The 24,241-nt window shown below is 45.5% G+C and overlaps 2 protein-coding genes across 2 annotated transcripts; one reads left to right on the top strand and one right to left on the bottom strand.

Annotated features, from left to right (window-relative positions):
• Nucleotides 1–1,124: 1,124 nt before the first annotated feature.
• LOC119184738 (acetylcholine receptor subunit alpha-like 1) lies at nucleotides 1,125–9,331 on the bottom strand. The gene is made up of 7 exons (XM_037434035.2): nucleotides 8,876–9,331; nucleotides 8,149–8,193; nucleotides 7,508–7,617; nucleotides 5,483–5,663; nucleotides 4,286–4,951; nucleotides 3,178–3,372; nucleotides 1,125–1,623 (listed from the first exon to the last, which is right to left on the bottom strand). Exons 1-7 carry the CDS (start codon nucleotides 9,137–9,139, stop codon nucleotides 1,438–1,440), a joined length of 1,647 nt encoding a protein of 548 aa, XP_037289932.1. The 5' UTR covers nucleotides 9,140–9,331; the 3' UTR covers nucleotides 1,125–1,437.
• A 984-nt stretch (nucleotides 9,332–10,315) lies between these two features.
• Nucleotides 10,316–21,860, top strand: LOC119184749 (acetylcholine receptor subunit alpha-like 1). Its single transcript, XM_037434044.2, has 8 exons — nucleotides 10,316–10,635; nucleotides 11,500–11,544; nucleotides 12,243–12,352; nucleotides 13,284–13,464; nucleotides 16,140–16,424; nucleotides 16,979–17,254; nucleotides 18,113–18,334; nucleotides 21,383–21,860. Exons 1-8 carry the CDS (start codon nucleotides 10,393–10,395, stop codon nucleotides 21,578–21,580), a joined length of 1,560 nt encoding a protein of 519 aa, XP_037289941.2. The 5' UTR covers nucleotides 10,316–10,392; the 3' UTR covers nucleotides 21,581–21,860.
• The last annotated feature ends 2,381 nt before the right edge of the window (nucleotides 21,861–24,241 follow it).

Genomic DNA, 24,241 nt, shown 5'->3' with positions numbered 1-24,241 from the left:
ACAAAGCTCGCAGTCAATATGCTTTTCGTGTGCCCCTCATGATTTGTTGTATCTAATGAGCGTTGTCCAATAACCCGTTTTTGTTTTTTTGTTTTTTCGTCTTGTACAGTTGTCCACCTCTCGTTATTACACTGATATTGTGTTTCACTTTGAGGACACTATCTTAGGTTTTTTTTATATATTAGCCTCACAGATTTTTAACATCTTTTATTTATGAAGAAACGGGTGACACAAATCTGACTAATGTACTTGAGCTGCGATGTTTTTCCGCCTACTAATTTCAATCGTTGCAGTATTTGCAGTGGTTCACGGGGTTAACCACATTCCCTGCTTAATGACTTCAACTGGCGCCACCCTATAGGTAGTGAAAGAATAATTAGCCGTCTAAATTCATTGAAATTTCGGTTCACCTCATTACGATAAAGACGTGCTGTCAAATGGGCGACCTGAGTTCGGCAAGAGTCCAGCGAGAATCTCGGTTCCCACGGGCGCACGTTCCTACGCGTAACAACAAGGCGACTCCGCTGACGAAAACAAACAAAACACAAACAATGGGTGTCCATGAAAACACAAACGGTGGGGGCGTGAAAGGGGAGGATCAACAGTATAACACACATCAAGCTTGCTACAAGCACTGACAACTTTCACTCGAACGATGAAAGGTTTTTTTCAGGCTAAAGACTCTAAGCGCGCGTCGTGCTTGTATCGAAATGCATGACAGATGACAAACGGAAAAACCGATATACACGGATGTGTCACTTTTCCAGACTCGCACCTACAGGCAGCATCGGGCTGAGTGTAATGAACGAAAGAGAACTTAGAAGTTGGTACCAACCCGCCAACTCGCGCACTCGTAAAAGAAATCAGCAAACGGGAATCGATGGGGAAATTAGGGATTTTAGTGACGTCACTAGTTGAGCGTAGGACGGGAAAGGGAAGGTGGCAAGCGAAAACGAAGACGACGCGAGGCGGACGACGGTGTTGTTCGAAAACCGCGATGCCATTTAACGTAACTCCGCGTTAAAAGAGCGTTAAAAACCCTAGGAGAGAGAGAGAAAAAAAAAGCGAAAGACGAGAGGAGAAAGCTTCTCCGGCAAAATATGTTTTGTTTGTTCGTCTAGGGCTCGCGTTACGAAGCGGGCGAACGTACAAAATATCTCGAGTGTATCGCCACGCGTCGAGTGTATTCTTTTTTTTTTTTCGGTCACCGTCGTGACCCGTCTTAACATCTGCTCACTACAAACAGTAAAGTCTCGAGTCTCTCTGTCACAGCAGCCGCGCACACTCTTTCCGTCACTCGCGTCACACTCCTCATATTCGGCACATCGAGGATTGGGCTGACGATGTCCCGACTCGCTGAGCGAAGCGAAGGTAGCCGAGGAGGGCATGCCGGGAAGGGCTTCTGGAAGCGTCTTCGACCGACCGATGGCGGCAGGCTCAGTCGTGGATGCGCCGCAGACGTGGCGCCACCTTGGACATGAGTATGTCAATCGGGAGCTTGTCGTCGAACAGCGAGGGCGCCTCGAGGATGATGCAGGCGGAACCCACTACGCACGTGAACGTGAACAGCAGCAGGAATAACCGGTCCAGGACCATGGCCACGAAACGCCAGTCTTCTATGACCTGCTCGCGCACGCAAGAAAAACAGGTGAGCTTCTTTTCATTGAACGCGTAATCGGGGGTCGAGAACATGCCCGCTACGACGGCTGTCGAAATGTTGTGTATACAAGAGACGAGTTCCCTCGCAGGCCTACTCTGAAAAAGCACTGTTGACGGTTTGTCGTTCGTGGTTAAGAAATGTGTTACCTACGACCGCCATATAATCTACCTCACAAAGGAAAAAAAAATAGAACTTATTTCCGTATCAGGAAAAGGGGTCAGCGGAACATGGTGTATGCATGCCTGGCGTTTATTTATTTATTTATTTATTTATTTATTTATTTATTTATTTATTTATTTATTTATTTATTTATTTATTTATTTATTTATTTCGCATGGCGTTGCGTGACGGGAATTGGATGGCATGGACATTAACGAACCATACCAACAGTTAGCCTTTCCGAGTTTAGTGGGCGAGTAGTGAGGGCTAAGCTCAGACTCTATGGCACATACGTGATTTTTTTTTTTACCCACACAAGATTTCTTCATTTTTAATCGTTCAGAAGTGACAAGCGCGGCTCGCCCATTCTCAGTGGCACGTACTCGTCAAATCTTTCACGTACGCCGACAGCGACACCGATGTCGAGACGAGTCAAGAAATACAAGCTTCGCCTAAAAGCAAGACGCTCAAACATGCCCGTCTTTCCAAACTTTCCCATCGGCGAAGAATCCCCCCCCCCTCACTAATCGAGTAAGAAGTGGTGCTAAGTACAGAGAAATTCCGTTCATTCTGGCAAGCAATGCATACTGACATCCTCTGATATTTACTTTATTTATTTATTTATTTATTTATTTATTTATTTATTTATTTATTTATTTATTTATTTATTTATTTATTTATTTATTTATTTGGAAATATTGTCAACCCTCATAGAGAGTCATAACAGACAAGACATACATAAAGAATATACAAAGTTCATAAAGTTTTTTAATACCTTGACAACTCACAATGAAAGCCGGTATTCTCCTAATTAACAACTCAACATTCAAAATAACAATTCAAGAACAATTCAGACTTCACAGTCCTTTTTTTTTTCAAAATATTTGCTATGAACATGAAGTCGCTTACATCACTTGGCACTGAAAAAAAATTTAATATAGCAATCACGTAAATGCGCTTCCACGGCAATTTCAAAGTCAGTGAGATCTTCTAAAACAACAATTTCGTTCGGCAGTTTGTTCCACATTTCTATGACATCTGAAAAAAAAAGAATATCGAAATGTGTCAGTATTGGTTCGATATGGTTTTGCAACGCAATCGTGGTTAGTTCGGAGATTTGTTTTGCCTGGAGAATGTAAATATTTGAGCTTATCTATCTTCTATGTGAGCTTATCTATATGAGCTTATCTGTATGAGATTATATATATGAGCTTATCTGTATGAGCTTATCTGTATGAGCTTATCTGTATGAGATTATCTGTATGAGCTTATCTATTTGAGTTTATCTATTTGAGTTTATCTATTTGAGCTTATCTATTTGAGTTTATGAGTTATGAGTGATGGAGCACTAGGCGCACCTGGTCAAAGTGGTCGGCATTCTCCATGTGCTGCGCGATAAAGCGCACATTGAAGACGGGCCTGGCCAGGTCCTGGTCGAGCAGGGATCCAGGGTCGGCGCCGCCGTCGGGAGGCGAGGGCAACGCCCGTGGGGAGGCGTCGTCCCCACCGCTCTCTGGGGGCTCGGCTGAGTGGTACGCGCATAATGTCAGTTCCTGCGCACAGGTGGGCCTCTAGTTAACCTTTATGGCTTTCCTTACCTCTCGGCTTCGACTAAGGTTAAGTGAAGAGAAAAGATGCACAGTGGGTTTTCAAATCTAGAAGTACACGTTGCTGGGCTAGTCGCTTTATGTTCAATTCGGAACCACAGTTGTGGCTATTTCGTGCAAAAAGGATAATAACGATGGAAACTGTGAAGGGCACCTTTTCGCTCCCGTTAAAACAATTGAATCGCAAATGACGCAATTTAAGCTACTGGAGGCGCCTGACCGCCATTGCTGAAGCCAGATTTGCCCGCCACCAGTATATGACGGCTAACTCTTTTACTTGCTCACTGGCTCGCCTATACTCGCTAACAAACGTAACATGCAGTGACTGTCTAAAGAACGTGAATTGAAAGCAGTGCAACCAGTTCAAGATGCGTGTCTGTCAATGTTTCTCTCTTGCAAAGTCGCTGTGGCAATTAGGGTGAAACCTAGGGGCACCTTGCCAAAATTGTCGTAGTGGTCAGGGAGTCATATATACTTCACTGCATCATCTGTAGAAAGAGAGTGCCTTTGGATTCCCCGAATGCCTCGACACAATTCGTTCCAAACATATTCCTATATGATAAGATACTCGTAGCACGAGTTTATTTAAACCATTTACGACCATGTCGACTTGTGTAAATGCAGTTCTATTTATTACATCTATATATGTGCGACAAAAAGTTGGCACCTATACAAGGAATGCTGTGTGAATTAAGGCTCAGACATTGTAGAGTACCAGTTCGACGTATCTTTGTGCAAATTCACACCGTGTAGACGCTGGGCGTTCTATACCGCGCATCGATTCTCGGTTGTCTGTTACGTATATGCGCAGTCTCAGAGAAAAACACTCGCAAAGGAAGTGCCAGTAATTTGCATATACCTGTAGCGGCGGTGGTGGCGGTGGTGGCGGCGGCGGAGGAGACGGCGGAGCTCGGTTGTCGGCGGACGGCGTGGCATCGAAGCCCATGGCACTGGCATCGTCATCGTCATCATCGTCTTGGGGCCGTTTCATGAGGAGAACGGGGGGCAGGACCTTGAGGAAGACGTGCTTGACCCAGGGCGCCATCTTGTGCGTCGCCGGCGAGCGGAAGTTGACGTTGAGCACGGCGATGGTGACGAAGACGGAGAGGGAGACGAGCACCATGGTGAAGAGCAGGTACTTGCCGAGCAGGGGCACGGCCAGCGACGTGGGCGGGATGATCTCGGAGAGGAGCAGGAAGAAGACGCCCAGCGAGAGCATGATGGAGATGGAGAGCGAGACCTTCTCGCCGGAGTCCGAGGGCAGGTAGAAGACGAGCACGGAGAGGAAAGAGATGGCCACGCAGGGGATGATCAGGTTGACGGTGTAGAACAGGGTTTTGCGCCGCAGCGTGATGTTGAAGGTGATGTCCGGAAAGGGCTCCTCGCAGCACGAGTAGAACTTCTCCTTGCGCCGCGCGGGCACCGCCATGATGTCCCACTCGACGCTCAGGTAGAACTCGGACAGGTCGATGCCCACCGCGATGTCGTTGGAATCGTCGCGCTGGTGCTTGTGCTTCAGGTCGACCTGCGCATAGACTCTTGTTTATTATATAAGAACCTTATTAGGTGCCTCGTCATACGCGATCAGTGGCAGTTGGTGGCTATACGAGTCGCAGATAGATGATACTTGTCATGTCACATGACATCATCTTATGACGTAGTCGCATAGTCATGGGAGGTGGGGGTGGCAATCCCGGAGGCCTATCGGTACAGAATGCTCGCGGTGTCCCCGGTTCCCAATTGTCGTGTAAGAGCATGCCGCGCAAATCGTTCAGATATCAATACAGTCGACTCGGAAGGAAAAAAAGTAAGGTGGCTTTCACCTTCGAGTTATCTCCAGAGGACGCGCTTTATCAGATTTATTAATATCTGTGCAAATCTACAGTTTCACTTCTTTGGTGCTCGAATTAGCGACTGAGCCTCGTTCAGAGACGCTGCTAATGACATACGTATATCAGCCCCATGAGCTCACTTACGGGAAGTCTGAAACGAACACGTATTCTGTATTATTAGCAAGATGTAATTGTAGTTCATAGCGCTGAATACACACACTGACCGTGTATCCGTCGTAGGTCCAGGATCCAAACTTCATAAAGCAGGTCTGCTGGTCAAATGGAAAATATTGCACGTCTATCTCACAGGAACTCTTGTAGATTGCGGGTGGTTTCCAGATGACGAGTCCATCCGAATGGAGAATGGCTTTGGTCATGATGGTTACCTCGTAGTTGCCATCAGCACTGCCCAAGGAAACGTGCACAGTGGCGACACAAACGTTATCAGAACGAGCGCCGCAATCTCGCAGTGTCCAAAACAGTCAAGTGGTATCGTACAAAATGCATCGACAGTTGTGCAAAGCTCTAACACAGAATAGTCTTATGGCGTACAAGTTACTTCAACGAACAAGTGACAAACCAGAAATTTGATGAATCTCATTCGAGTCATCCTGTAGTTTTTTTTTTACTGTCGTACCAACTTATGAAACCATCAACATTAGGGCTTGCCTAACCATAAGAAAGGAAGAAGGCGCCAAGTAGAATTAACCGGGTGAATAAACTTGAGGTTTTTGAAACGAAAAATAATCATCAAGGCTATACAGAAGACAAAAATTGAAGGCTCAATACTCAGCAGTAAGCATCTTTCGTATTTAAATTTAGAAACGTGCACATGTTTTCACGTATATACATGGTACTATACTGCACGTGAGGAAATGGAGAAGATAAAGTCTATATAACCAATTCGGAACAACCTTGGAAACAGGAAACACAACTTCTCATTTCAATTTTTTATTTTATATTATATCCTATCCAGCTTGAATGACAGGTGGAGGGCTCGATACTGCTTTGATTTGTAATGTTGGGAACATAAGCAGGATGCGTACTCTTTTGATTTTTATTGCCCGGTACATTAAAGCATGATTTCTCCAAGTGGTTTCTGCAGAACGTAGAAGTTCGGCGGGTCCCTCCTCGGTACACCACGGGACACTGATAATTTTTTTTCCTGGCTCCCCACTCGCCAAGTCACTCAGATGGTGAAACCGATGTGCGATCGGTTTAAGGAACCACTAATAATCACGCCCTAGAGTTGATAGGCACATCTCGTTGCATAACAGAAACACGCGAGGTGCGCAATAAATCCGGCCAGTGGCTTGAAGCCAACCAGACTCCAGAAACGGGCAGCGTGGTTAAGCTACTGCGTTTGAATCTTGGAGGCCCTATATTAACCCCACGTTCGCTTCTCCTGTTTGAAGGTAGGTGCCGAAGATAAGGCAGTGGACATGCTGATGCCATTTTCAACTGAATATGCTTGTGAGCAAGATTTATCGAGGCTATAGCCTATCGAAAAATAAGCGCAGGAATCGGCCGAACAAAGCAGCCGACATGCGGCCGACCTCGAATATGACTGAGCCTCTCGATTTGTTGGTGCATGGAAGGCGAGTTCAGTTGCATGTGAGTTAATCATTTCTTTACATACTCTTACTTTTAACTTCATTGCAGGTGAATGCAGCGTGAGCCAAATGAAAAACGTTTGCATGAAAGCGCGCGAGGAGGAAGGAGGAAGTCGGAGGTTCTATATAACTTCTATGGCACTTCATGGAACTTAGTGGATTCCCTGGGACCAACATGCCTGAGGATCCCTATATTAAATGATCATCGAAATTGTTACGCATTAGGTTTGTTGTAATGTCGTGTCTGCATTTTAGAATATTAAAAGACGCCAAAAATACATTGGAATGTACCAATGTAATTAATTTGTACAAGCCAGCCCTCGGTTCAGTCAAAGTGGCAAGTCGTCAACGATTAGCAACACAACCAACAAATAAACATAGACGAAAATGGCTATCTTGGCATGACAAGAAATAGAGTCGTTATACAGTAATATTTACTTAATTGTCTGCGTAAGATACTGCTTCATTGTGACCTCCTGAATGCAGATCTATTCGTTTTTTGAAATATTCTATGGCATTCCGCTCAGAAAATGAGAAAAAAAATGATTTGAAAATATAAGCATGCATAAACAAAGATTGTTCACTGCGTAGCAAAGGGTTTTCGTTGTGGAAAAGAAAAGCTTCGAAGGCACTCACTTATTGTAAAGAACAATATCGGGCAGCCATATTTGTTCAGCCGGTACGTGGACTTTCGTCACTCCGCCATACTCTTCTGGGTCCCAGCGGAGCTTGTAGTCGTTCCACTCCTACACGGAAAGCGCGACCCGAATGGAGGCACTTCAGAACAAATGCATGCTCTAAGGTGGCTGATGCCAGTTGAATTGTGAAAGGCCGCATCTTTATACGGTGCGTTTCCAAATGCTTTCGTACGTGGATTTTATAGAAACAGGAGTGATTGATTGATTGATTGATTGATTGATTGATTGATTGATTGATTGATTGATTGATTGATTGATTGATTGATTGATTGATTGGGGCAGCTTGAGACAGTACTGGTTGAGCTTTCGCCCGGACCCACTTTTCCGGATCCTCCATAGCATCTTCTTAGTCTTCTCTAGTACACCATGTAAGTTTCGGTGATGTCTAAAAAAGCATGAAGCGAAATAAAGGTTTTGTCATTATAGCAATTTGGCCATTAATCTCATGACAATCTAAATAATCACCACAGAGAAAGCACTCCTTTACTGTACTACATGATTAAGGAGAGAGCTCTGCGGCCAGCAGTATGATGTTCGCTTTTTGTTTTTTAGGAGCAATAAAAACATAGCATGGCTTACCTGCTCCACCCACACATTTGTTGTCATGATCTGATTCTTGAGGTTCTGAAAAGAGCCAAGGCGGCATCTCAGAGCTTTCAAAAGCACACCTTTTCGTGAGCGACTGTGAGCTCCTACTAATGACCAATTAATGAACGACAAAGCAAGGCTTGTTAATTTACCTGGTACAGTATATGTATATGCATTTGATTGTGTTATAAACAATGATTACACATGTGGGAATCATTTCGTTCTCACTGACTTGTGTCTGCTGCCGACAAGGCGTCAGCCCAAAAGCAAACGGTATTTACATTTAAAAAAAAATCGTGCACCTTCCCCTCCCCCTAACGACTTCGCTTCCACGAAAAACATGAATGTGTGCCATGAATGTTTTCTCGCGCCTTTATATAACAACTCTTCCTTCCCAAGTCCCAAGTCGGGCGCTAGCAACTCAAGCAAGCAGGCAGTAACCAATGGCCGATGCCTACTTAATTTAGCGCACTTATACGTGCTAGCTGTCGCCGTGTAGTCTGCGTTCTCTATTCCATGTTATCCCCTAATGGCTATAGGTATTGCACCCAGTACCATCGTAAGTGGGCGGGTGTCCTGGTAATTGTTTGCTGAACGGCCCTTGCGAGCATGTAAGCCTATAGAGCCAGCCAACAGCTTGCAGCAGTGCGCGTTTTGCAGTGCCGATTACATTACAGTGCGTGCGCTGCAGAGGCGATCGATGGCGCAGCTAGCTCACCACGTCGATGAGCTGCGACAGGCGGAGGCCCATCTTGACCGTGAGACGGTCCGAGTTGTTTCCCACGGGCCTGATGAGCGAGCTGTATCCGTTGATGAGGTCGTGGTACAGGCGCTTGGTGTCCGCGTTAGCCGCGCAGCTCGGCGTTCGCCAGCTGAGCAGCGCCACGATGAGCGCCGACAGCCGGAGGCGCCATGCCGGCCCGCCGCCCGCAGCGGCCGGAGGCGGCGGCACGCTTGTGGTCCTCGACGGTGTCTCGCCCATGGCACCAGCAGCAGCAGCCTACGTGCTTCGCCGCATGGCCCGCTGCTGGTGAGCGCTGGTGGGCGCCCGGCGGCCAAGCTGTCCCCGCGCCGGCGTTGCCGCCACCGCGTCGTCCGCTGCTCCGCCGGCGTGCTGTCGTCTCCGGCGACGCCCTCCCTCCTCCGACGCGCTCCGCATCCTCCCTCCGGACGAGTCCTCCTCTTCCGCAGGGTGAGGGAGCGACTTGGCCAGCGGCCAATCTCGAGGAAGCGCCGCGCTGCGGCAAGCCGGCAGGCGGCTGCGAAGCAGTGTTGGAACACCACATTCTTTGCCCTCTGTTTGTAGGCGTGTCCCTCCGCGTCTCTGTATGTGTGCCTGGGAGGACGTGTAAACGTCGCGCAGCTCTCTCGCGCGCGTCATTTATCAAATGTGCAAACTCTAAATGAAGATGGAGAGCATAGTTGTGCGAAATCGCCAATAAAGCAAAACTTGTGAGGACGGTCTTCCAGCCTCGTGGTGTATTACTGCATTTGTTTATTTGCTTTGCATTTCATGCTCCACTCTCTAAAATCGATCGGCGCTACACCAAGGTAACGTTTACTGAGAAACAGAAATTTGCTTCTTTGATGGATGTCGTGCACTCAGTTGTCCATTCCCACAGTTTTCACTTCTGTATTTAGGTATTTTGTTATGGGCATTTTGTTTTTAAAGTTATTACTCAACAATGTCGGAAATATATATGACACTACCAGTGTATGACCCTCACGTTTTTTTTAACAGTGGCACATTTTTGTAAATTGGCATCTGCATGTTGAAACACATTTAACACAGCCCCAATCAAAAATGACGGCATTAGTCGACCATTGTTTTTTTTTCGTAAATGTACAAATTTGTTTTCCCTCAGAATGTTTTGTTTTTGAGATATAGCCTCTACTTAGCGTTTATTGTAAACATTTTGCTCTTGTTTTTTTTTTCACTTCGCTAAGTGTTCGTCACGCGTCATCACCTTTTTCGGTGTCAATTGGTTGTTGTTGGCCGTAACTGGCTATAATCTAGTGCTCGACTCAACTGTCAAGCGCCCTCAAAGCGGGTCTGCCCGATCTGTCATCACGCTTTTCTAAACGTTTCCGGTAGATTCGCAGCGGCCAAAGACGGATCGCCGCCACCGGCTATCTCTCCTTCTTCTCCCGGATCTTCATCCACCTCCTCCGTCGCCGGGATATGCGGGAGCAGCGGATCGATGGTGTGGATGGAGACGTGGAGAGAGGGCGGCGATGGCGTCGTGGCCGTTCCCCGGCGGCCGACGTGGTTCTCCATCCATGGCGGGGCCGGCCGAGCTGCTCGTCGCGGCCCTGCTCGCGCTCTGCGCGCCCCGCTGCTGCCTGGGGAACCCGGACGCGAAGAGGCTCTACGACGACCTCATGAGCAGCTACAACCGGCTCATCCGACCCGTGAGCAACAACTCGGACCGGCTCACCGTGCGCATGGGGCTCAAGCTCTCCCAACTCATCGATGTGGTAAGTCTCGCGACGGGTACCACGCCTACTCGTCTTTGAACCGTAGGCTTCAGAAGAATTCTTTGTTGCGGTGTACAAACCCGTGTTGTGTCGGAGCTGGGGCGAAGGGAAGCGATGGTGTAGCTTATATGGGGGGAGTGTTGTTTCGGCTTGGGGAGGGCAAGTGCCCCTTTTTGCACCTCTTGCCGACGTCCATGATACAAAGTGCTGGATCTGGGGTACAGCGTGCGCAAATAAGAGGTTACGAAAATGTTCTTTACCATGTCGCGAACTGTACCCGTTCTCAAGGTGTGGAGACATAATGCCCTGGGAACGTATATAGCTATTGTACCATCAATCCTACAATGTAACGTTAAAAAAAAACTCAACGAAGCAGCCAGGTAGGAAAAAAATAAGCTAGAGACAGATGCTGAAGCCACAGTTCTATACTCGTGCTTGCAGATCTTCCCTTCTCTCGTACATGACTAAGCTCTAGGGGTGAACAAAGCGGTAAGGTTTACCATGCCGTTCGCTATCACTCTTGGCTGTACATCCTAGCTTACCACAACCTGTTGCCAAAGGGCAGGTTGTGTCAGCAATGTTATTTAACTGCCAGTTTAGTGTTGTATATGATATTATACGTGTCAATCAGCTCTGCACAATTTATATCGGCACACAAGCCAGCTCTACACAAAAATGCTCTAAACAAGTCACGCAATTTCCACACAAGTCAAAGCCCCGAAAGAATGTGGAAATAATAAACGAATTTATAGATGGTGACGAAAAATATAGAAGTGAATTAAGCACTTGTTTATTTGCTGCGCTGCTTCGCACAATGTGATCATCATTTTTCCCATTTTAATTATCATCTTTCTTTCCTTGTAGAACCTAAAGAACCAGATTATGACAACCAACGTATGGGTCAACCAGGTAAGTACGAAAATCACGTTGCTCTTATTGCTCTGAAGACTCTAGCTGTACATGGCACATAACATGTTCTAGCATTTATGGAGCACCAAGCAACATTACGTAGCTTAAACGCATGACATGCACGATAGCGGTAACAGTCACTCGCGACTTGGAGAATATATCGTGTTTCACAAAGCAGTCATGCTAAATTAGGTACAAAGACTATATTTTTGTTTGTACCGTCTTTTACATATTTATTCTGAATGAATGTAGCAATTTCACATACTGAGAGCAATAAATAGTTGCAGCACAGCTTTCTCAGAAGAATCGCAGTTTAAATTTTTATACTCCCGTTATAGTTCGCGTTCGTGTTCAACTTTATTTGTGTAGAACTTGCACCTTGCACCAGAAATTCGCGAAGACACGCTGCTTTGTTAATGGCGGGCTTATCTGCAGTGTGAAGATTCTATACAAAAGAACTAATATTAATTTAGGGAGGCGTTGAAGTACGCTTAGTGAACCATAAGTTTTCTGAGCCCGCTAAGAAAAACTGGCTCGCCGGGTGCATGTAAGGTTATTGTGAGTCCGCCAATAATTCAACATAACGTCAACATGTTATAAAGGGCGCTAATAATTTCACCCTGTGTTACCAATTTTTTTCTACCTCTTCAGCACTGTAGACTCGTTGTATAAAGGCCCTGTTTCGTTGTTTCCCACAGGAATGGTCGGACCACAAGCTCAAGTGGGACCCGCAGGAGTACGGCGGAGTCACTGAACTATACGTACCTGCAGAACAAATCTGGCTCCCTGACATTGTTCTCTACAACAAGTGAGTCGCACATCATTCGCAATTGAGCCTTCCGCAGCTCTGCGCATGCATCGTACTTCGACATGCAGCAAGTGAGAACTGCGTCTCGTCTCGTAGCCGCTATACAAATGCTCCCAGTGCTCAAGAGACATTTTTCTTTCTTTATTTTGTAGTACAAGAACTTTAGAACATAATTTGTGCTTTATTCGGCATTCGTGAGTTCCCTGCTGTTGTCACGACCTCCCTGGAGCTGAATAGCGCAAGAAATAAGATCTTGCAAATAATGAATGTGTGCGGCATTAAACGGTTAAAAGTGCTAAAGTAACCGCAGTGCCGAACCATGGGAGTGAAGCAACTAGTAGAATAAGGATGGTGTGGATAGCATTCGACAGGCATTTTCAAATCATTATTGGTAATCTACCGCTAACCCTCAAGAGAAAGGTATACAACAGCTGCATCTTGCTCGTACTTACCTACGGATCGGAAACCTGTAGGCTTCCAAAGAGAATTCAGCTTAAATTGAAGACGACGCAGCGAGCGATGGGAAGGAAAATGATTGGTGTAACCTTAAGAGACAAGAAGAGAGCAAAGTGGGTCAGGGAACAAACCGGAGTTCAGGATATCTTAGCTGAAATCAAGAATAAATGGACATGGGCCGGGCATAGCACGTAGGTAGGATAACCACTGGTCATCAAGGGTAACTGACGGGATTCCTAGAGAAGGCAAGTGAGTTAGGGGGAGACCAAAAGTTAGGTGGACAGATGAGATTAGAAAGCACGCAAGTGTAGCGTGGCAACGGAAAACACAAGACCGGGTTGATTAGCGGATCATGGGAGAGGCCCTTGCCCTGCACTGGGCATAGTCAGGCTGATGAGGATGAGATGCTGAAAGTAAAAATTCTACGTTGTATTGTGTGGTGAACCCTTGGCTTATGTCTGCCGCTAATGCCCAGTGCTGACGGCAACTACGAGGTGACCATCATGACGAAAGCCATAATTCACGAGGACGGTCGGGTGGTGTGGAACCCGCCGGCCATTTACAAGAGCTTCTGCCAAATCGACGTACAATACTTCCCGTTCGACAAGCAGGACTGCTTCATGAAGTTCGGATCCTGGACGTACGATGGATTCCAGGTGACTGGAGCAGGCATATTTTACTTTATTTATTTATTTCGGCGTACTGTAGCTTCGAATGGATGTCGCGAAAGTGGAGGTAGTAAATACGAAATTGCAATAACAAAAAACATACTGAACATGAAGATCAGTGGTTAAGTAACGCGTTCCGTTTTGCGATATACCTTTTTCATAATTGTAAAGCCAGCTTTACTGTTATGCAGTTTGCCCTATACTAATTGCGGCTTGCCACTCACTGCGAAAACCGTACTCAAGCGCAGATTACGTGCGCTATGACATGAGAAATGTAGATTCGGCTTTCTTGGCATAAACATGCACAATAGACAATGCCTAGCACGTAAAACTAGTAACTTGTCTTTACTTGAAGCACCACAGGTGGCCCCATTAATTGGGTGAACATGAAGTGTAGAAAAACGCACCTGCAGTTTTGAAAAGCATGTTTGATCCCTCCGTGATGGAGATAGGTAAAAGACCAAAGTAAAACATGTCCTCACAGGAGTGGTCTAAAATTTACTGTAGATTGTTATAAGAGAGTTAGTGCAATGTCTACCGGTTTTTGAAAGCTGTAGCACCACCTAACGTGTATGCATTCACGTTGACGTTTAGAGATACAGGACAGAGAATGTGCAGCAAGACCCTACGAGGCAAACTCGCCTGGGTTACGGGCTTATTCTAGGGAGCCGTGGCAGACCCACTTCGTTCGGCCAGGGCTAGAGGTCCAAAAAGGCCAAGCGGGGCGTGTAGCGAGGATCCCTGAAGGCCTAGAATAGGGACCCACCTTCTCGCTGTTTCCCCTTCTACCCCTTCTCCTGAATAACCAGTAAAGTTTTTCCACCCACCACTCATCCCCATCTTGACGACTAAAAACTATCATTTACGATTAAATGAAGCCTTCTGGCCATAGATGCTTCTGTTAGCTGTGGTAGTTAACAATGAGAGCGGATAAGACAGCCAGAAGAGCATGACTGATTGGACGCGGAACTTGGGCCAAGGTCGCCTACTCGATGCCATGTTGGAGTTATTGAACGCCACTGCCCTACCAGAAAGAAAGGCGACGCGCGTCGTGCCTTTGCTTTGGCTAGCTACGATTATTCACGGGGTGATCGTAATTTGTTTATTAACCATTTATTTATACATGTATCTACAGCAGCCTCTCGGGGCATCAATGTAGAGTAAGGGGGGAGCGTGGAGTAAAAGCCAGGAGAAGCCGGTGAGCGTCACAGACGCCGACGCTTGGAGTGAAGTAGCCTTGTGGGGGTGTGTGAAGGCGTTGACAAAATTGCACTTTTCTTATTGGAAACGCAATGTTTGTAACAGGTGCTTAGAAACGACGCGTTGAAGAAACTATCGCGGGTAGCACGTCCATAATGCATTCCTACATTTTACGTGATTTTACCAAGAACACTGCTAGAGGACAGTAGTAGATATAAAGGGCGTATTTTTTACAAGCGTGGAAAGTATCATTGTGGTACAGTGGATAGTGAGTGTGCCCGGCATCTGTTGACGCCGACCCAGAGGTCATGGTTTACACTCCCGCTGACGAAATTTCTTTCTTTGTCGACTGATCTTGCGTATCTTTGACGTCGTTTCCGTGACGGAAATACGTCACTAAATTCTTTCTGCATCCCGGCATAAAACACTATCGTGTTAAACGTCGATATTCGTTCAGTGATCAACAAGGAGCACGCTCGTATTTATTTGTTCATTGGGTTCTGTCACCCCCTGTAAAGTCATTTTCATCTCATGGCGTCCACGCATCATTCGGCGTATAGTCAGTGTACTCGCCGCCGTGCAAAATACGACGCTGTTCCCGCGGTAGCACGTGGCACTTCCCTGGTAGCGAAAAAATACGCGCGTGCATGATATAAGGTACTCTGTCTCGTTTGGCGCTGGACACGCTCGTTGGCGGACGTCTCTCGTGTGAAGTCAACGGGGACGATTCCACCGCTCATGGTCGCGGACTCCTGTGGTGAGTCTAACGTCGGCGATGCCGCATACGTGGTACATTGTGTGTGTTTATTTATTTATTTATTTACAAGATACTGCAGGCATGGAGCCCAAGCAGGAATGGTACAGGCAGTAAGGCAATCAAGCCAAGCATCACGCAGCATACAATAATCCAATCATCACACACATACAACAATAGTGCAACCAAGCTTATCATAACAGCGATGAATTAAGTGGGATCGCGAGAATCGCATTTTTTTTATCAAAAGAAAGGGAAAGCAACATGGCACTGAAAGTAAGCAATCAACAAAAAGGATCAGTGGATAATAAAACTGCAAATCATTTTTACATCCTCAGGAAAACATGTGCGTCAATAGAATCTGTCGACAGCAGGGCGGCCAACGGTAAATTGTTCCGGTAAATAGGTTGTTACTGCGTGTTTCATTGGCGCTATGTTGGGATATTTATCAAGATGCTGCAGTTATTTGTATGATTTCACTGCCAAACTGACTGTTATGTAAAGGTCACTAATAATAAATGGCCACGGGTTTGTTATACTATGGTTTTTACCGAGTCCCTAACCAAATTTACAATGAAAGTTGAAAATAAAAATTATATGTTATATGTACACGCGCATGAGTTCACTGTTGTGCGTGTGCACATGTGCATGCCTGAACACCAATTTAGACAACCATTGCCAGTTGAACGCTGCCGTATAATCGTTCCAGGTGGACCTTAAGCACGTGAGCGAGATTCCAGACACAAACATCGTGCCGGTGGGCATCGACCTGACCGAGTTTTACCTGAGCGTCGAGTGGGACATCATGGCCGTGCCGGCCATGCGGCGCGAGAAGTTTTACTCGTGCTGCGAGCAGCCGTACCCGGACATCACCTTCAACATCACGCTACGACGCAAAACGCTCTTCTACACCGTCAACCTCATCATCCCCTGCGTCGGCATCTCCTGCCTATCCGTCCTGGTCTTCTACCTGCCTTCAGATTCCGGCGAAAAGGTCCCCCCCGATAACTTCATTACATTTCATCGAAAGTGGACGTATTTTGAATGCATTGGCAATACTTGCGATTGACTATAATGAATCTGGAAGTTAGGAAATCCACATTACGTTAGCATGTGTCTGCGATGACGTCACCTTACGACCAAACATTATCGAATCATGTTTGAACCATCGTCGAACAACACAAACAATTCCAACAAATTCCAACAAATTCCAACGAAAAGCCGAATCATCTTCGTTATATTACAGGCACTACTTCATTATATAAAATCATTTACTGCATCAGATGTCTTCGGTACGTAATTATGCCAATGTGGAACGAAGGAGACGGTGCTGCAGACAGCGCTGTTGGCCGCGAGATCGAGCGGAGTCGCCGCCTGCTCAGGGCGTAATGTTTGTGAAATGCCCTTAGAGCTTGTGTAATCCTGTGTGTTATGCCCATTTTATGAGGCGTAAAGATGCAAGTTCTAGACACCTAAGAACGCCCCTAAAGATGTAATCGGGATTAACAGTGCGCGGAGTAGAAAAGGCGCACTTGTTTAAATGCGCAGGTGTCGCTGTCGATCTCGATCATGCTGTCGCTGACGTTCTTCTTCTTGGTGCTGGCCGAGATCATCCCGCCCACGTCGCTGGCCATGCCGCTACTGGGCAAATACCTCGTGTTCACCATGATACTGGTCACCGTCTCGGTACTGGTGACCATTGCCGTGCTCAACGTGCACTTCCGGTCGCCGTCGACCCACCGCATGGCGCCGTGGGTGCGCCGACTCTTCGTGCACCTCATGCCGCGGCTGCTGCTCATGCGCCCGCCGCAGTACCGCATAGAAGTGAGTGACGCCCCGCAGTTTCAAGCGAACGCTATGCGAGCAGAAGCCTTGCTCATACAATTTCTCCGTTAAGCATTCAGCTACGAGTGCTCAACGCAGAATGGGATTGTGTATGCTATTAAATTTCTATTGAACGCCTATAGCTGCTGAATTTCTCGACATTCCATTTCATTTCCGCAAGTGATTGACACCCTAACTCAGCGAAAGTTTGGTTAATCTCATCTTCATACTATTTCACTGCCTTCGCCTTGTCGTTGCTTCCTTAAGGTTCACGTGCGCGCGCGCACACACACACACACACACACATGCGCGCGCACACACGCACGCGCACGCACACACATATATATACACATATACACATACACACATACATATACACACATACATACACACATACATACATACATACATACATACATACATACATACATACATACATACATACATACATACATACATACATACATACATACATACATACATACATACATACATACATACATACATACATACATACATACATACATACATACATACAAACACATACACACACACATATATTGTGTGTGTAAATCCAGAGCACTCAAACATAGACACGAATTTCCATACGGAAAGGGGGAGGGGGGCCCTTATAGGGGCATTCATTGTCCAATTTGTTGAGGAGGATAAGCAGACAAATAACGTAATAGGGAGATTGCCCATGCGTGACGCCTTGCAATCACTTGTTTTGCTGTGGTTACTATGCCTTTCTGCATTTGGGTGTAAGTTCTCAGCTGAATCAGAACGCAGCGTGGCCGACACATGTGTGTACCTATGCGTTGCTTTATGGCATCAAGGGGCAGCGCTGTTGTTTCGCAGGTGGACGAAGCTTCCTCGTCATCGGCCAAGTCGGCGCACCAAGGCAACGCGCATGTGGACGATTCTATGATCATGCCGGAGCCGCTGCTACTGGCACGGCCGCAAGGGCTGCGCCAAGCAGACCCCGTGGTTGGAGACCAGCCGCCTGGGGACATCGAACGAGCAATCCACAATGCCATGTTCATCGCTCAGCACATTGATAATAATGACGACTTCGAAAGTGTAAGTGTAGCTTGCTGTCCAAGTTGTGCACTTGTTGAACATTCTATCTTGGCGCTTGTTTCGTGCAAGCAGAAGTTGGAGGCGCCACATCATAACTTATCGCTATATGTCATCCATTCCTAACGCTGAACCATTTAGCAGCAAATTATCTGACTTGCCGCAAGGTGCGAATCTTATGGCAGAGGGGTAACGCTTTTCTACACCATGTAAGTCTACGGGTTCCCACGTTTGTCAACTAGTGTGCAAGAAACACTTAACTGCACTGAATAGCTTACTTGACCAGTCGTCTAAGTGAAGAAATAGTCACATATATGCCGACAGTTCGCACAGAATTCAGGCGTTCTTACTCCAGCAACATCCAAACATCCGCAGAGTAGCAGACGATGATGATGATTTGTTAGTGTTCTCTTTTTAACGGGCGGCTGTACTTATAGCTGTAATGATGGATGGATGGATTTATATGGCTGTACCATTTAGATTGAGCTGCGGCTAACGCCACTTAGCCGTAATACTTGGTGAACCAACAACTAGATTTATCTTTTTTTTTTCTTTTAAATAGTGAAGTTGAAGACTGGTACTTTGCAGTGAAAGGTTTAATTTTCACTCGTGCCTTGATTTTAGCCACCAATGAGATAATCTCCTTCTAGTTATTTCCACCCGCTTAAACTATACTTTGCTTTCTCTGTCCCTAAACTCCAGTGCTTTGAAAAACTCTGCGCCATCATCTAGAACTATAGGGTGAAGCCCTTTACGGAACACATATGACACAGGTTATAGGTAGCGCCACCAACAACGAGCGGGGACATGAGCTAGTAGTTTTGTTTTGCCAACCGCCGCCTTGCAAGTGCGCCGGTGACGTCACGCAGTAACGTACCTCGGTAAAGGTCTATTAACGTGTGACATACCCACGAGTAAGGGATGATCCGAATCTAAAATAAAAGCATTCCTGGCGTAACCTCGAAAGCAACTATAACAACCGAGCAAAAGAGGTGACGAACGATAGCCTTCACCGGATTCCAGTCGGGATATTTATTGTGCGCGCCCGGCAAATGTTCTCTGATGCCGCAAAACTTGTCAGCTCTGCAACTTATGAAGCTGCCCTTGCCGTCGTCAAAACACAGAAAATGTCGATTGGACCAGAATACTCGGATGAGTAGACACCCTTACTTTAAAACCATCCAACTTAAAATATCTCATAGGCAATGCTATCAAACTACGCAAGCATCTCGAGTTTCCAAATTTGGTGTCACGGGTCCTTTGAACAGCGTCGCTGTATAGGCGGCGAACCTGCCCCAAGCTATCATCATCATGAGTAGCCAGGGCGTTGGAAAGGGAAGTGAGCATAAGGAGGAGAGACGTGATGGTATTTACGAGGCGGCATTCGAACCCGCGTACTCTCGATAACGGTAACCTCCATCCGAAGGCGAAGAGTTCCTGGCCACTCTGATATCCAGGCGCACGCAGCAAGGGGTCGGAAAGAGAAGTGCGCGTGATGAAGAGAGGGGAAAGCATAGCACAGAAAGAATGAGAAAGAGAGAAACGGAGAGAGGTGAGGAAGCCGTGCATTTCGGAGCTAGACGTGTCGGTCGACGGGGAGTACGAGCGGCGAAGGGCCTGTGCTTCTCTTGTCAAGCTTGCACAAGCTAGTGCAAACTGCCCGGAAGCGCTTTACCTGCTCTCAATGCAACTCGATTCTTTCCTGCCCGACTTGAACAACTAGAATTGGGGCAGCCACTAAAATAAAAGTAGACTTGTGTAAATATTCGAATGCTTGGAATATTCGAACAAATATTAATTACTGTATACGAATGCGTTTCGATTCGAATTTACATTGTTGAAAATTTTGAAGTATTCAAAATGAACGAATAGGTGTGTATTAATTAGTCCGCATATACCTTCCTGTAAATGTCGTTTCGCTGCTGGAGTGGAGAAAGAGGCTTAAGATGTTTACACTAGTACGCATGTAAGCCACTGTAAGTGTAACTTCACTGCAGTAAGTTTGTGCTAAGCCGTGAAAACACTCAATAAAAAAATTACAGCATATTCACGGAGTGAATGATGATGAGTGCGCCGAAGCGACAGTCCGTCCGTGTGTCCATTCGTTCGTGCGTCTGAACGCATGGAAGCATGGACGGACATACGGAAGCACGGACGGGCTCACGGATGGACGAACAGAAGCATAACGCGTGGACGAACGGACGGACGCATGGACGGACACACGGACGGACGCTTCGCCCCACTCATCATGATTCACTCCGTGGATATGCTGTGAAAATCACTAACTCCATCTAGTTATATTAGTTATATTATTTTCAAGGACATATACACACAACGCCATCTATTGAGCAACTCATAAACTAGAGGTGGCTACATACTACTACTACTACTACTACTACAGAGGAGGCTATGACCCACGACCTAAGGAACTTCGCCCCTTAAAAAATCCGCATTACCGCGAAGCCCCCCTTTAAACTTATATAAACATATTACCGTCACATCAATTCATCATTTTTCAAGTTCGAAAGCTTGTTTGTTATACCGGCTTATATCCTGTAAGTATAGTAAATTTTAAATCGTAACATATTTTAGAAGTTATAACTTCGATCCATTCTATACCGAATGTCAAATCCTGCTACTATTCAAAGTTGTTTCCACTTTTTTTGAACCAAAAAGAATGGGATTGAAATTTGCACAGGTCTTGTTTAATTTTTTTTTACTATTGTACAGGAAAGTTGGGTTATGACAAACATGCCTGTTTCTCTTTATATTACGTTACATATACTACTTGAATTCGATTGAAAATTATTTGACCATTATCACTATTTTCTTCGCATTTGCCTCGGACCTAAAATTCATTATTCACACAAGCCTGAATAAGAAGTATGCTTTTGTGCGACTGTTAGACACTGCCCGCTGGCAGCACCTCTCTTTTTGAGTGGAGTATCAAGTCTGCAGTGTTCCATGCTGCAGTCTAAGATGTCATTGCCTTTTGTTTTACCGGAAATTCAAACCAAACCCCCTTTGATACACTTGCATCTATCTGTGCAGATCCGTGAGGATTGGAAGTACGTTGCCATGGTCCTGGATCGGCTCTTTCTTTGGCTCTTCACAATTGCATGTGTTGTTGGTACGGCAGGAATTTTTCTCCAGGCTCCTTCGCTCTACGACCAGACCGATCCCATTGATGTAAAGTTCTCGCAAGTAGCTCGCCGAATGAAGAAAGACTATCCCTGGACAGATGTCTGAATATAGCCCGTGCAAAGACAACCGGTTGGACAGCTCACAACGGGACGCATGAAGCCCTTTATAAGACCGCTCACGTTGCATGGCCGTCTTTACATACTTATAGCATCAACATGTGACCAACAAAGGCTACGACACTGTCAAGACTGGCAAATTACTTCCCATGTCAATTTGACAAGTTCCTTGACTGTCCAAAGCAGGAGACTGCGAAGATGTCCGACTGTACCTGCTAACATATAGTTCTAAGTGAGGATAAAAACTGACAAAAGCTACAACAAAAGAATAGGAACAGTGTGTTCATAATTAAGATAACCCGATTCTCAGAACTACCCATTGAACATTTTCCGTGAAAGGGGGATGTGACGATACCTTTAAAATTCAGGTTATTACACCAAATACAATGTTAAATAAGAAATATTATACATTGTAAAAGCGGTGCAGCAACCTGCATGGGATCATGTAGATGAAAAACAGCATGGCAGTACTATTGCTAGATACGAGACCGCAAAAGAGCAGGCTGCTGAACATACACATTGTGTCAGTGATTATTGAAAGACCGCACAGGCTCCATAGTTGTACACTCATCTGGTCTATGGACCCGCGGTTGTATAGGTCTCCGACAGTGGACAGCTATGCCGTACCAGTTTTAGTGCTCACTTTTGTGTAAAGCACCCCCAGGGAAAAAAATGAATCATGTTCCTGTTTCCTTTTACATTTGTGGATTCTTCTCATTACACTGCAAGCAGCCTCTTTATATCCACCATGCAAGCCTACTTTTTACACACCTTTGACTTAACAGTAGCTCTATATACTGCTCAAAGTCACCTAGCAGACTACTGAGGCCATAGCTATGACAGGCATATTCAAGCAAAGTGTTAGGTCTTTTTGACCTGGTTACAGTCAGAACTATCTTGAGAAAGTAATGTGGTGGCTGTGTGCCCCATAGACCCAGCAAATCAAGGATGCAAGAGCAAGTTGTGACAACTTCTTATGTTGCTGGCCTGTTACCATATACATAGATCACAGAAATTATAAGTCGCACTACAATCACTCCTAAAATTCATAGTTCAGGATATAAATTTCATAGAGATATGCAAAATTTATTTTAAAAATGAACAAGTCAAATTTTTCACATATCCATTTCTTTTATGCGAGGAAGAACTTATCACAAATTTTCAAAGAGAAACACTAATGGCCTTGGGGCTCTTCAAGATAACCATGCTGCAATAGAGCAGCAATGGTGGCACTAAAGCAGGTTCTATTTAGAAACAGTACAGAAAGGATTACTGTTGTGTTCTGTCATTTTTATAACAATCAGCTTTATCTAATTCAGGCTTGGTGTACCACTCGATGTACGCAACTTCTTTCTATTGGTAGCAACCAGTCATGTCAAAGGAAAAGCATGAGACAAGAAGTTTCAATTGAAGGCTCCTCCATGAACAGATTAAATTTGTGGAAGTGTGCTATGTATTGTTAAAGATGTTCAGTTTTGTAGTGAAGGCACATTTAATAAGATGTGACATGCCGCTCATAACTGCAACGACAAAGAAATTCTTTTTTCTTGTAATGTTTGCAGCCATAAAACTTGTATCAAATTGTTTTTATGTAGTTATGAAATATGATCACTTGCACAATAAATACACACATAAATACAGTGCAATTATAAAGTCTCGTAACAACATATGCAAAGCAGCATAGCAACATCTTCAGAGACCACGAACACTGAAATATCAAGCTTATTATACCCTTACTTCATTCTGCAGAATGCCTATTGTACTCGGACAACTAGCTCTTGCAAACGTAGCCTCAAGCGTGTTTTTTACTCTAGTTTCAAAGTAAACATAAAAACTCGCAAAAGTTGGCAGCACCTTTATTTCAGGCAGCTTAAGAGGTACATAGACCGCAACTTAGACTCGCATACCACAGGGAGCTTTCTCCCTGTAGATGTGACCATGCAGCCAAACCATGAAGCAACTGGACAAGTTACTGTTGCATGTTATACACTGGATTTCTCATGGTACACAAATTTAGGGACAAGCACATGACTGGGTGTGCCGCTGCCTAGGCAATATTGCGGCAATCGTACTGCTCCATTCGTTATCACATGCAGAGCCTTCGTTCCAGAGAAGCACATCTCAATGCCACTGAAGTTTGAGCGTGAGTAATCTTATATCCAGCATGCTGCCAATTTGTTTTGTTTGTAGATGGACACATTGATTAACACCAGAATTTATAATTAATGATGCTAGCATTAGTTTTACATGACACCAAAACATTAACAATTGAATATCATCATTATCGATTGCATGCACAACCACGAAAGCCAAATATTTTTTTAATTCAACTGTCAGTGGTTCTTTTCACTTGCTTGCCACGAGTGTCCAACACATTATGCATTACAGAGAACTTGATTTGCTCACCAAAAGTAACTTGTGCCTGAAGGGACTGTGGCAGCTTCAAAACGCACTGTTGATTTTTTGCGAAGCAACTTAGCATGTTACAATGTGTGCAGGGCAGAGGTGTCACTATCATTCACAATAACTTTAATTTTGTATAGCTGTTGGCTGATGATTGATATGTGGGGTTTAACGTCGCAAAACGACCATATGAATATGAGAGATGCCGTGGTGCGGTAGTGGAGGGCTCCGGAAATTTCGACCTCCT

Source organism: Rhipicephalus microplus, chromosome 3 (genome assembly GCF_043290135.1).
Source record: "Rhipicephalus microplus isolate Deutch F79 chromosome 3, USDA_Rmic, whole genome shotgun sequence".
NCBI lineage: Eukaryota > Metazoa > Arthropoda > Arachnida > Ixodida > Ixodidae > Rhipicephalus > Rhipicephalus microplus.
This window is presented reverse-complemented; position numbering and strand designations above follow the sequence as displayed.

Excerpts from the sequence above, each read along its gene's own strand:
- LOC119184738 (XM_037434035.2), bottom strand. The coding sequence starts at position 9,139 with ATGGGCGAGACACCGTCGAGGACCACAAGCGTGCCGCCGCCTCCGGCC. Across the intron at positions 7,618-8,148 it reads CAAATGTGTGGGTGGAGCAG|GAGTGGAACGACTACAAGCT; the intron begins GTAAGCCATGCT and ends CTTTCCGTGTAG. Across the intron at positions 1,624-3,177 it reads ATGCCGACCACTTTGACCAG|GTCATAGAAGACTGGCGTTT; the intron begins GTGCGCCTAGTG and ends GTGCGCGAGCAG.
- LOC119184749 (XM_037434044.2), top strand. The coding sequence starts at position 10,393 with ATGGCGTCGTGGCCGTTCCCCGGCGGCCGACGTGGTTCTCCATCCATG. Across the intron at positions 13,465-16,139 it reads GGACGTACGATGGATTCCAG|GTGGACCTTAAGCACGTGAG; the intron begins GTGACTGGAGCA and ends TAATCGTTCCAG. Across the intron at positions 18,335-21,382 it reads ATAATGACGACTTCGAAAGT|ATCCGTGAGGATTGGAAGTA; the intron begins GTAAGTGTAGCT and ends CTATCTGTGCAG.